This window comes from Notolepis coatsorum (genome assembly GCF_963971535.1).
Source record: "Notolepis coatsorum genome assembly, chromosome: 3".
Lineage (NCBI taxonomy): Eukaryota > Metazoa > Chordata > Actinopteri > Aulopiformes > Paralepididae > Notolepis > Notolepis coatsorum.
Genome location: NC_140167.1, coordinates 9,229,590 through 9,242,311, shown reverse-complemented (window position 1 = coordinate 9,242,311; position 12,722 = coordinate 9,229,590). Strand labels below are relative to the sequence as shown.

Here is a 12,722-nt window from a genome sequence, read left to right as displayed (position 1 = left end):
ATACTAAAACCATCTGGATCAAAACTTGCTTCTGATAACATATAGCAGACTTTTGATACCACAACATCAGTAAGTACTATTATTTATTTGATTGTTTCCGTTGCAGGGCTGCTCTTATTCTGCTTATTTTCTGTCTAATATGCTGTCTAATATTATGTTGTTTATTTCTCTTCAATATATGTATATGTAAAGTTATATTTGTAAAGTTACGACAATGACATATTGCAGATAAGTGTGCATTTAGTTGTGCACAGTATTTTAGCTAATGCTGACTAGTTTTTAATACCCATCTATGGAGCAGATTCACTTTCAAGCCCTGCTTGATACTGCGCTGCATCAGTTGCTCTGATGTGTGGTTTGTAATTGAATGCGGATAAGGAAGGTGGTGCTATTGCTGGCCACACCTCAGGCTCTGTCAAGAGAGGTCTGGAGAACGTCACACTATAATTAGTTACTAAACTCCAACTACAACCCACACATCAGACCAAAACAAAATATATAAACAAAGTGCAATACGGAATTACAGATTCTACCTTAAATCTATTTTTTTAAACTTACAAATTCAACCAAAACACAATCTGAAATGTTCATTGTGTTTCTCTCAATTCCAGATACAAGTGTTCCCCAACAACAGATAATGGCTGAGTCAAGGCCTCACTGCTGTGACCAATGTGGAAAGAGCTTCGTCAAAAAGTGTAATCTTCATATACACCAGCGTATTCATACAGGAGAGAAGCCCTATCCCTGTGACCAGTGTGGGAAGAGCTTCAATCAGTCTGGACACTTAAAGATACACCAGCGTATTCATACAGGAGAGAAGTCCTACCACTGTGACCAGTGTGGGAAGAGCTTCAATGAGTCAGGCAACTTAAAGATACACCAGCGTATTCATACAGGAGAGAAGCCCTACCACTGTGACCAGTGTGGGAAGAGCTTCAATCAGTCTGGCAGCTTAAAGATACACCAGATTGTTCATACAGGAGAGAAACCATATCCCTGTTACCAGTGTGGGAAGAGCTTCAATCAGTCTGGACACTTAAAAATACACCAGCATATTCATACAGGAGAGAAACCCTATCCCTGTGACCAGTGTGGGAAGAGCTTCAGAGACTTTAGTACCTTAAAGAGACACCAGAACATTCATACAGGGGCGAAGCTCTATCCCTGTGACCAGTGTGGGAAGAGCTTCAGTCGGTCTGGCAGCTTAAAGAGTCACCAGCGTATGCATTCAGGAGAGATCCCTACCACTGTGACCAATGTGGAAAGAGATTCAGACATTTGAGTCACTTAAAAAGACACCAGAACATCCATACAGGAGAGAAGCACTATCCCTGTGACCAGTGTGGGAAGAGCTTCTGTACATTTTATATCTTAAAGATACACCAACATATTCATACAGGTGTAAAACCCTAAAATTATGTAGAAATCTGCTTTAATAAATCTATATACTCAAAAGCGCATTCATGCTGCATGGACAGAAATCCAACATACGGCCCATTGTATAAACCTATGCATTTAAAAAATAAAATCTGCAAACCTAATTACATTAATATAGTCAGAACAGAATTATGTTTGTAGATGAAGTATTTAATGTTCTCTTGACCATGTTCACCTTGTTTAACAACCAGGAAATGCCTAAGAGACGTTTGTATGTACTCTACTTGATCCATGCATGAATATGATTTTTTTTCAGTTTTTTCCCTCGCGGAGAAACCGGAGCATCCGCACAAGAACCAGCAGGTTCTGGGACAGTTTTTTCCCACAAGCCACAAGACTCCTGAAAAAGGACAAGAACAGGAGATAACCCTTAAAAAAAACGCATACACCTCATAAAAACTATTGAACACACACACAAACACACACCCTGCACTGCACCTTAATATGCACATACACTTTCTGTAAATATGTTATATTTTATTTTACTGTACCTCTTTTTTTTTTATATATCTTACTACTACTACGTATTTGATCAAGAAGAGGATATGGAGAGGGCTTCAGCGTTCTTGGTTTAGTGTTTCAGTAGGTGCTCTTTGGATTAAATCTGGGGTAGGATTTGTTATAGTTATAAAAAAGTTGAAGTCCAAGGCAGCTTTATTTAATGTCTCACATTATTTAGATAATCTTCAATACCCTGATGAAGGCCCTATGTAGGCAGAACCATGTTGGTTTCTTTTAAATTATCTAAATAATGTGAGCCATTAAATAAAGGCATTTTAAAATGTGTAGAGCTGCCTTGGACTACTACTATGTAGTGTTACCATTCTTGTATTCATTGTTGTTTCTTAACTGTGCACAGTTGAAATGCCCCTGTATTGTTGTGTATTTGACAAATAAAGAACTTGAACTTTCCTTCCTCTAACTCAGTGCTGCCCAAACTTAATCTACCTGGTTATCTGTCTGCCCACAGAACAATTTACAAATAAAACACAACAACACTGATGACATACCAGAGCCAATGGCCCAGGCATAATGTAATAAACATTTGTATAGCAGTGGGATACACTCCTCCTAATTGATTTGCAATTGTATTAAATAATAATAAATACCATTTACTTTTGGAAAATGTCAATGGGAGCAGACTGGAGCATCCTACAGATGGTTTAATGTCTCTGAATACTGTACACACAGGTGTGCAGAGGCTGAACTGGTGGTTGTATTGTTCTCACTGAATAGCTACCAAAATACCTCTGATGGGCAATAGCTTAACATTGAACTTCAATGTGCCTCTGATTAGCTTACCTGGTATGTTGTAAGAGAGAGAAGATTGCTATATTTGAAGTAAAATATGTACAAATTAAACTCAAATATATGCAGGTGGAGATATTGCAGTTATGCATAGTGATTGTACAAAGTGTAGCCGAATAGTTGACTTCCAAGATGATTGGAAGAGGAAATATCACCTTGTGTTTCAATTAAATAAAAAAAACGTTATTAGTCCTGCAAGGGACAATTTAAGGCATGAATACGGCAAACAGCTGCACTTATACACATACAAGACAGAACAAGAGACATACATGACACTATTAAAGGTGACATGCATTATAAATGTCATTTTTCAGTCTCTAGCATTGTATTATAGTAATAGGAGTTAGTATCAATGTGTTTTTGTGTCTAAATACCATATTGGCGGATTGCTCTCATTCAGCTCAGACCATTTCCTGCTAGAAATGTTCCCTTGCGGAGAAACCGGAGCATCCGGACAAGAACCAGCAGGTTCAGGGACAGTTTGTCTTGAGTTAGTATCAATGTGTTTTTGTGTCTAAATACCATATTGGTGAATTGCTCTCATTCAGCTCAGACCATTTCCTGCTAGATTTAATTAGGTCATTCTGATTTGAGGCACATGCTGACGTCAGTGGGCGCTGGGTAAGCGGACAGCCCACACAGCGAGTGGAAACCACTTCCTCAAAGTGCGAGGCAGAGTGAAACCCGACACCTCTGCATGCACTCTGCGAGGGAGAGAGAGAGAGATAGAGAGGGAGAAAGAGAGAGAGAGACAGAGAAAGAGAGGGAGAGAGAGAGAGAGAGAGAGAGGGAGGGAGAGAGGAGAGAGGGAAAAGGAGAGAGGAGAGAGCCCGCGTCTGTGTGTTTCATTCTCAGTCCCGCTGAGAGGGAGAGAGGAGAGAGGGAAAAGGAGAGAGGAGAGAGCCCGCGTCTGCGTGTTTCATTCTCAGTCCCGCTGAGAGGGAGAGAGGGAGAGAGAGGGAGGAGGGAGAGAGGAGAGAGCCCGCGTCTGCGTGTTTCATTCTCAGTCCCGCTGAGAGGGAGAGAGAGAGAGAGGGGGAGGGAGGGAGAGAGGAGAGAGCTTGCGTCTGCGTCATTCTCAGTCCCGCTGAGTCCGGAGCGCTCTCTCTCTCTCTCTCTCTCTCTCTCTCTCTCTCTCTCTCTCTCTCTCTCTCTCTCTCTCTCTCTCTCTCTCTCTCTCTCTCTCTCTCTCTCTCTCTCTCTCCTCAACTAAATCTAAATTAATGCACGTATTAGCCTGTATGATCCACAGCAGAAAATACAATTCATACAATTCATCAAACAGGATATCCTACTGTTAATATTTGCGCAATTGGAAAAATACCTATATATATATATAGTAATATAGGGTATTTTTCTGGGCGCCAGAGTCACCATGAGGCCTCCTGGAGGAGCTGAGGGAAGACGACTAGAGCTCCGGGCTCATGATCAGAAGATCACCGGTTCGAACCCTGGTCAAGGCCGTTGTCGGAAAAATTATGGTTTTGAGTACTTAATTAGAAATATAAAACAATGCATTTAAAAAAAAATAAACCTTACAGATGTCTTCAATAGACTCACATGAATTGTGTAAAGTTGCCCAAATAGTGCTAGGAATAGCAATGCAGGTCCCCTTTAAAGCACAAGAAACATGACACTGTTAGAACAGGATCCTTATAATATAATATATATAATATAAAATAATTTCTTGTGCTTTAATAGTGTCATGTATGTCTCTTGTTCTGTCTTGTATGTGTATAAGTGCATTCGTAAATTCGGCCCGTACAAAAAAAGTGGGGTCAAAAGGTGCATATTAGTGAACTGACCATTCCTTGCACTGTGGCCATTCACCAGTCGAATGGCCTCTGGAACAAAACCAAACTTCCTTCTGTTTTTTTTACAGGTAGGCTGTCTAAAGCGCTTTCCTGATGGCAAAACGTCAAAACACACAAGAAGGACATGTGTGGAGTCAGGGGAGTAGCTGGGGGGGGGTGGTTAGGATGATTCCAAGGGCCCAGCACTGGGGGGCCCAGAGAACACCTTGCAGTTTGTCCTTGTCTCTTTGGCAGAGGGATGTGAACCAACATACAAATGAAAAGGTTAGAATACTTTCAATAAAAAAAGAAGAATAAAATGTTGCCAGAATTTTCAGCCAGCTTGTATCGAAAGTAGCTTCACCGCATGAGAAACAAGAACGAAATAACTCACTATACTGATTCAACATGATAAGTAAAAAAAAAAATAAGGCATGGGTTCTATGGTCATATAGCAGAATACAGTACATTGAAGATGGGATACCTATCAGAGGTATTCAGCATGAATAATGCTACTGTATTGGTCACACTAACTACCCCTATTCAGTACCCTAATTGTTCCCTGCTATGTACATGTTTATAGGGTACTTCAGTCTCATCATATTTACTTTTCAATAGCAAATCTATCATGAGGTGGATGTGGCCACTGTATCTCACTTGCTATACAAATGCGTATTACGTATGACTAGGCCATTGGCGCTGGTATTTCCATTGTCACTGTATAGTTTCATGTGTAAATTGTTTGTGGGTAGGCAGGGAGGGGCACTGGGGTGCAGAGTCATTAGAAATTTATTTTGAAATATATTGTGAATTACATTAACCAATATAAAATACATCATGTCAACATTTTATGTTTAGCAAATCTTAATATCACATTTGTAAAATAATATCCTGACCTGACAAATGTTTTTGTAATCTGGTGGCTTAATACAAGAATCACAGTTTCAATCACCAGCTAACTGATGGTCAATAATACAATGTTGATTCTTGTTTCCCACGTTAAACTTGACCACTGGTCTCTTTGGTTTCATTTTTATTCTGATACTCAATGTTTAACAAATACCATGGAATAAATCAAATCAATACATTCCTAAAGACACATAATTAAAAGTCACACTGAGGATTATGTTTGATTTTGAACGTGACATATGGCAAATTCATTCTATTTTCAATATTTAAAAAAACAAATTGGGTTAAGTGATAACCCACTATGTTGTAAGAGAGAGAGGATTTAAATAATTTTGGTAATCACGTCAACATTTGATCAAATAAATGTTTCATAAATCTTGAAAAAAAATCTGCAACCAGATTACTCCCTGTTCGACAATATCTTGCTCTGACAAATTCCCTTTCAGTCACCAGCCAATTGGATGGTCAGTAATGTAAGTAATGTCAGACTCAATGCTTATCAAAAAACATGGAATACATCAAATCAATACATTTCCTAAAGACACTTAAATTAAAAGTATCACTGAGGATTATGTTTGATTTGGAACCTGAAATATGTCAATATTTAAGGATTTGGGCTAAATTCTTATCATCCAGTATATAATGAAAGTACAATAAGTTCAAATAAAACAAAAATATGTACAGGTGCAAATACTGCACACATACATGTCTTCCAAGATTATTATAAGAGGAAATATCACCTTGTGTTTGATGGATGGGGTGTCTATTCGGATTGGCCAATCAGTTCAAAGCAGCTAACTGCTCAACTATTGGCTTTGTTGTATAAGAACAGGGCTGTTTTCCTGACTGAAGTACTCATTCAACCAAACAGACTGGATAATCTGCTGGTTGACTTGAACCCCTCTCTGTGGCAGAACACATTCTCTACTGGAACAAGACTTTATACTAAAACCATCTGGATCTGGATTGCTTCTGATAACATATAGCAGACTTTTGATACCACAACATCGGTAAGTACAATTATCTATTTTATTTTTTTCCAGTGCAGAGCCTCTCTTATTGTCTGCTTATTTCCTGTCTAAATATGTTGTCTAATATTTTGAATCTCTGTTGTTTATTTCTCTTCAATATGTAAAGGTATATTTGTACAGTTAAGACCACAATGACATATTGCAGATAAGTGTCAATTTTGTTGTGCACAGTATTTTAGCTAATGCTGACTCGTTTTTAATACCCATCCATGGAGCAGATTCACTTTCAATCCCTGCTTGATACTGCACTGCCCATCAGTTTCTCTGATGTGTGGTTTGTAATTGTGTGGGGATAAGGAAGGTGGTGGTATTGCTGGCCACACCTCAGGGTCTGCCAAGAGAGGTCTGGAGAACGTCACACTATAATTAGTTACTAAACTACAACCCACCCACAAAACAAAACAAAATATATAAACAAAGTGCAATACGGAATTACAGATTCTACCTTAAATAAAAAACTACAAATTCAACCAAAACACAATCTGACATGTTCATTGTGCTTCTCTCTATTCCAGATACAAGTGTTCCCCAACAACAGATAATGGCTGAGTCAAGGCCTCACTGCTGTGACCAATGTGGAAAGAGCTTTGTCAAAAAGTGTAATCTTCATATACACCAGCGTATTCATACAGGACAGAAGCCCTATCCCTGTGACCAGTGTGGGGAGAGCTTCAATCAGTCTGGCAACTTAAAGAGTCACAAGATAATTCATACAGGAGAGAAGCCCTACCACTGTGACCAGTGTGGGAAGAGCTTCAATCAGTTTGGCAGCTTAAAGAGGCACCAGCTTATTCATACAGGAGAGAAGCCCTATCCCTGTGACCAGTGTGGGGAGAGCTTCAATCAGTCTGGCAGCTTAAAGAGTCACCAGCGTATTCATACAGGAGAGAAGCCCTATCCCTGTGACCAGTGTGGGGAGAGCTTCAATCAGTCTGGCAGCTTAAAGAGTCACCAGCGTATTCATACAGGAGAGAAGCCCTACCACTGTGACCAATGTGGAAAGAGCTTCAGACATGTGAGTCACTTAAAGACACACCAGAACATTCATACAGGGGCGAAGCTCTATCCATGTGACCAGTGTGGGAAGAGCTTCAGTGTATTTGACAGTGTTAAGATACACCAGCGTATTCATACAGGAGAAAAGCCCTACCACTGTGACCAGTGTGGGAAGAGCTTCAGAGACTTTAGTACCTTAAAGAGACACCAGAACATTCATACAGGGGAAAAGCACTATCCATGTGACCAGTGTGGGAAGAGCTTCAGTCGGTCTGGCAGCTTAAAGAATCACCAGCGTATGCATACAGGAGAGATCCCTACCACTGTGACCAATGTGGAAAGAGATTCAGACATTTGAGTCACTTAAAAAGACACCACAACATCCATACAGGAGAGAAGCACTATCCCTTTGGCCAGTGTGGGAAGAGCGTCAGTACATTTTACATCTTAAAGATACACCAACATATTCATATAGGTGTAAAACCCTAAAATGATGTAGAAATCTATTGCCCCTGTATTGTTGTGTATTTGACAAATAAAGAACTTCCCTTCCTCTAACTCAGTGCTGCCCAAACTTAATCTACCTGGTTATCTGTCTACCCACAGAACAATTTACAAATAAAACACTGATGACATACCAGAGCCAATGGCCCAGGGATAACGTAATAAACATTTGTATAGCAGTGGGATACACTCTTCCTAATTGATTTGCAATTGTATTAAATAATAATAAATACCCATTTACTTTTGGAAAACGTCAATGGGAGCAGACTGGAGCACCCTACAGATGGTTTAATGTCTCTCAATACTGTACACACAGGTGTGCAGAGGCTGAACTGGTGGTAGTATTGTTCTCACTGAATAGCTACCCAAATACCTCTGATGGGCAATAGCTTAACATTGAACATCAATTTGCCTCTGATTAGCTTACCTAGTATGTTGTAAGAGAGAGAATATTGCTATATTTGAAGTAAAATATGTACAAATTAAACTCAAATATATGCAGGGTGGAGATATCGTAGTTATGCATAGTGATTGTACAAAGTGTAGCCGAATAGTTGACTTCCAAGATGATTGGAAGAGGAAATATCACCTTGTGTTTCAATTAAATAAAAAAAACGTTATTAGTCCTGCAAGGGACAATTTAAGGCATGAATACGGCAAACAGCTGCACTTATACACATACAAGACAGAACAAGAGACATACATGACACTATTAAAGCACAAGAAACATGACACTGTTAGAACAGGATCCTTATATAGCTGAGCTGTCAAGTCTAATAAATAAATTCGGTCCGTACAAAAAAAGTGGGGTCAAAAGGTGCATATTAGTGAACTGACCATTCCTTGCACTGTGGCCATTCACCAGTCGAATGACCTCTGGAACAAAACCAAACTTCCTTATGTTTGTTTTACAGGCAGGCTGTCTAAAGCGCTTTCCTGATGGCAACATGTCAAAACACACATGAAGGTGTGTGGAGTCAGTCACTAATTATCTTATGTGCTTTCTTGAGCACTGTTTGTGTTTTGCCGATCATTTTTGAGCTAAGGTTGACAACACCTTGCAGTCTGTCCTTGTCTCTTTGACAGAGGGATGTGAACCAACATACAAATGAAAAGGTTAGAATACTTTCTATAAAGGAAGAATAAAACGTTGCCAGAATTTTCAGTCAGCTTGTATCGAAAGTAGCTTCACCGCATGAGAAACAAGAACGAAATAACTCACTATACTGATTCAACGTCATCATTGATAAGTAAAAAAAAAAAAAAAAAAAAAAAAAAAAAAAAAAAGGGCATGGGTTCTATGGTCATATAGCAGAATACAGGACATTGAAGATGGCATACCTATCAGAGGTTTTAGCATGAATAATGCTACTGTATTGGTCACACTAACTACCCCCATTCAGTCTTAGTACCCTAATTGTTCCCTGCTATGTACATGTTTATAGGGTACTTCAGTCTCATCATATTGACTTTTCAATTGCAAATCTATCATGAGGTGGATGTGGCCACTGTATCTCACTTGCTATACAAATGCTTATTACGTATGACTGGGCCATTGACTCTGGTATTTCCATTGTCACTGTATAGTTTCATGTGTAAATTGTTTGGGGGTAGGCAGGGAGGGGCACTGGGTGCAGAGTCATTAGACATTTATTTTGAAATATATTGTGAATGACATTAACCAATATAAAATGCATCATGTCAACATTTTATGTTTTGCAAATCTTGAAATCACATATCGCTGCTGTCGGGACAAAACCTCATAACTCCATTTTTTGAATTTTTTTTTTATTATATAAATCAACTCCGTAGATCATCCTCCATATGTGTGTGTGGGTTTTACAAAGTTTAAACAATGGGAAAGCATTAAACCGATCATCTGTCTAAACCTCTTAACTCTATTCACCCTCAAATCTGTGTTAGTTTTTTTCATCTGCTGAAAAGTTGGGTTTTTGGAGTTATGAGGTTTTGTCCCGACAGCAGCGATATGTAAAACAATATCCTGAACTGACAATTTTTTTGTAATCAGGTGGCTTAAGTTAATTCAAGAATCACAGTTTCAGTCACCAGCTAACTGATCAATAATACAATGTTGATTCTTTTTTCCCACATTAAACTTGAGCACTAGTCTCTTTGGTTTCATTTATATTCTGAAATCAAACATCTTAAACATCTTAAACATCTTTGGCATGTATTGCCACAAGCAGAGTGTGCACATAGTTTGCAATAGCAACAGCATCAAGACTTACAGGTTTGTAACTGATTGTAACTTGAAGTTGAAGTAAATTGAAATCAATGGATTTGAACAGCCAATGTGGGGATCAGTGCTTATTTTATTTGATCAAAACAAATGTTAATATTTCCCATTGGTCAGCATTGGGTTGAAATGGAACAGGGAAACTATTTATTTCTTCGGTAGGTCCTGGGAATGCTGATCCAACATTGGGAAATTAATCACGTCAACATTTGATAACATACATTTTTCATAAATCTTGAAAATAAATCTGCAGCCAGATTACTCCCGGTTCGACAATACCTTTCTCTGACAAATTCATTTTTTGTAATCTGATGCAATAATCCAAGAATCACAATTTCAGTCACCAGCCAACTGGATGGTCAGTAATGTAAGTAATGTCACACTCAATGCTTACCATGGAATACATCAAATCAATATATTTCCTAAAGACACTTAAATTAAAAGTCTCACTGAGGATTATATTCGATTTGTAACCTGAAATATGTCAATATTGGATTCAGGATTTGGGCTAAATTCTGAAACATCCAGTATCTTGTAAGAGAGAAGATTGAAATAATGAAAGTACAATAAGTACAAATAAAACAAAAATATATACAGGTGCAAATACTGCACACATACATTATTGATTGTACAAAGTGTAGCATAATAATAGTTGTCTTCCAAGATGATTATAAGAGGTTTTATCACCTTGTGTTTGATGATGGGGTGTCTATTCTGATTGACCAATCAGTTCAAAGCAGCTAACTGCTCTACTATTGGCTCTGTTGTATAAGAACAGGGCTGTTTTCCAGACTGAAGTACTCATTCAACCAAAAACACTGGATAGTCTGCTGTTTGACTTGAACCCCTCTCTGTGGCAGAACACATTCTCTACTGGAACAAGACTTTATACTAAAATCATCTGGATCAGAACTTGCTTATGATAACATATAGCAGACTTTTGATACCACAACATCAGTAAGTACAATTATTTATTTGATTGTTTCCGTGTCAGAGCCTCTCTTATGTTCTGCTTATTTCCTGTCTAAATATGTCCTCTAATATTTTTAATCTCTGTTGTTTTTTTCTCTTCAGTATATGTAACGGTATATTTGTACAGTTACGAACACAATGACATATTGCAGATAAGTGACAATTTTGTTGTGCACAGTATTTTAGCTAATGCTGACTAGTTTTTAATACCCATCCATGGAGCAGATTCACTTTCAAGCCCTGCTTGATACTGCACTGCCCATCAGTTTCTCTGATGTGTGGGTTGTAATTGAGTGGGGATAAGGAAGGTGGTGCTATTGCTGACCACACATCAGGCTCTGCCAAGAGAGGTCTGGAGAAGGTCACACTATAATTAGTTACTAAACTACAACTACAACCCACACATCAGAATATATAAAGTGCAATACGGAATTACAGATTCTACCTTTTTGAAACTACAAATTCAAACCAAAACACAATCTGAAATGTTCATTGGAGTGCTTCTCTCTATTCCAGATACAATTGTTCCCCAACAACAAATAATGGCTCAGTCAAGGCCTCACTGCTGTGACCAATGTGGAAAGAGCTTCGTCAAAAAGTGTAATCTTCAAATACACCAGCGTATTCATACAGGAGAGAAGCCCTACCACTGTGGCCAGTGTGGGAAAAGCTTCAGTGAGTCTGGCAACTTAAAGAATCACCAGCGTATTCATACAGGAGAGAAGCCCTACCACTGTGACCAGTGTGGGGAGAGCTTCAATCACTCTGGCAGCTTAAAGAGGCACCAGCGTATTCATACAGGAGAGAAGCCCTACCACTGTGACCAGTGTGGGGAGAGCTTCAATCACTCTGGCAGCTTAAAGAGTCACCAGCGTATTCATACAGGAGAGAAGCCCTACCACTGTGACCAGTGTGGGGAGAGCTTCAATCACTCTGGCAGCTTAAAGAGGCACCAGCGTATTCATACAGGAGAGAAGCCCTATCCCTGTGACCAGTGTGGGAAGAGCTTCAGAGACGTTGGTACCTTAAAGAAACACCAGAACATTCATACAGGAGCGAAGCTCTATCCCTGTGACCAGTGTGGGAAGAGCTTCAATCACTCTGGCAGCTTAAAGATTCACCAGCGTATTCATACAGGAGAGAAGTCCTACCACTGTGACCAGTGTGGGAAGAGCTTCAATCAGTCTAGCAACTTAAAGAGTCACCAGAAAAGTCATACAGGAGAGAAGTCTGTGACCAGTGTGGGAAGAGCTTCAGAGACTTTAGTACCTTAAAGAGACACCAGAACATTCATACAGGAGAGAAGCTCTATCCATGTGACCAGTGTGGGAAGAGCTTCAGTCTGTCTGGCAGCTTAAAGAGGCACCAGCGTATGCATACAGGAGAGATCCCTACCACTGTGACCAATGTGGAAAGAGATTCAGACATTTGAGTCACTTAAAAAGACACCAGAACATCCATACAGGAGAGAAGCACTATCCCTGTGACCAGTGTGGGAAGTGCTTCAGTACATTT

General features: G+C 39.3%; 1 protein-coding gene across 1 annotated transcript in view; it reads left to right on the top strand.

Annotated features, from left to right (window-relative positions):
* The window catches only part of LOC311225165 (uncharacterized protein), a gene marked incomplete at both ends in the record, with an annotated part of 51,160 nt that extends 39,842 nt beyond the window's left edge, over window positions 1–11,318 (top strand). Inside the window, 2 exons of the mRNA XM_084310370.1 lie at window positions 7,395–7,493; window positions 11,310–11,318. Coding sequence (XP_084166496.1) covers window positions 7,395–7,493; window positions 11,310–11,318 — 108 coding nt within the window. The remainder of the gene's footprint in view (window positions 1–7,394; window positions 7,494–11,309) is intronic.
* Window positions 11,319–12,722: the final 1,404 nt, after the last annotated feature.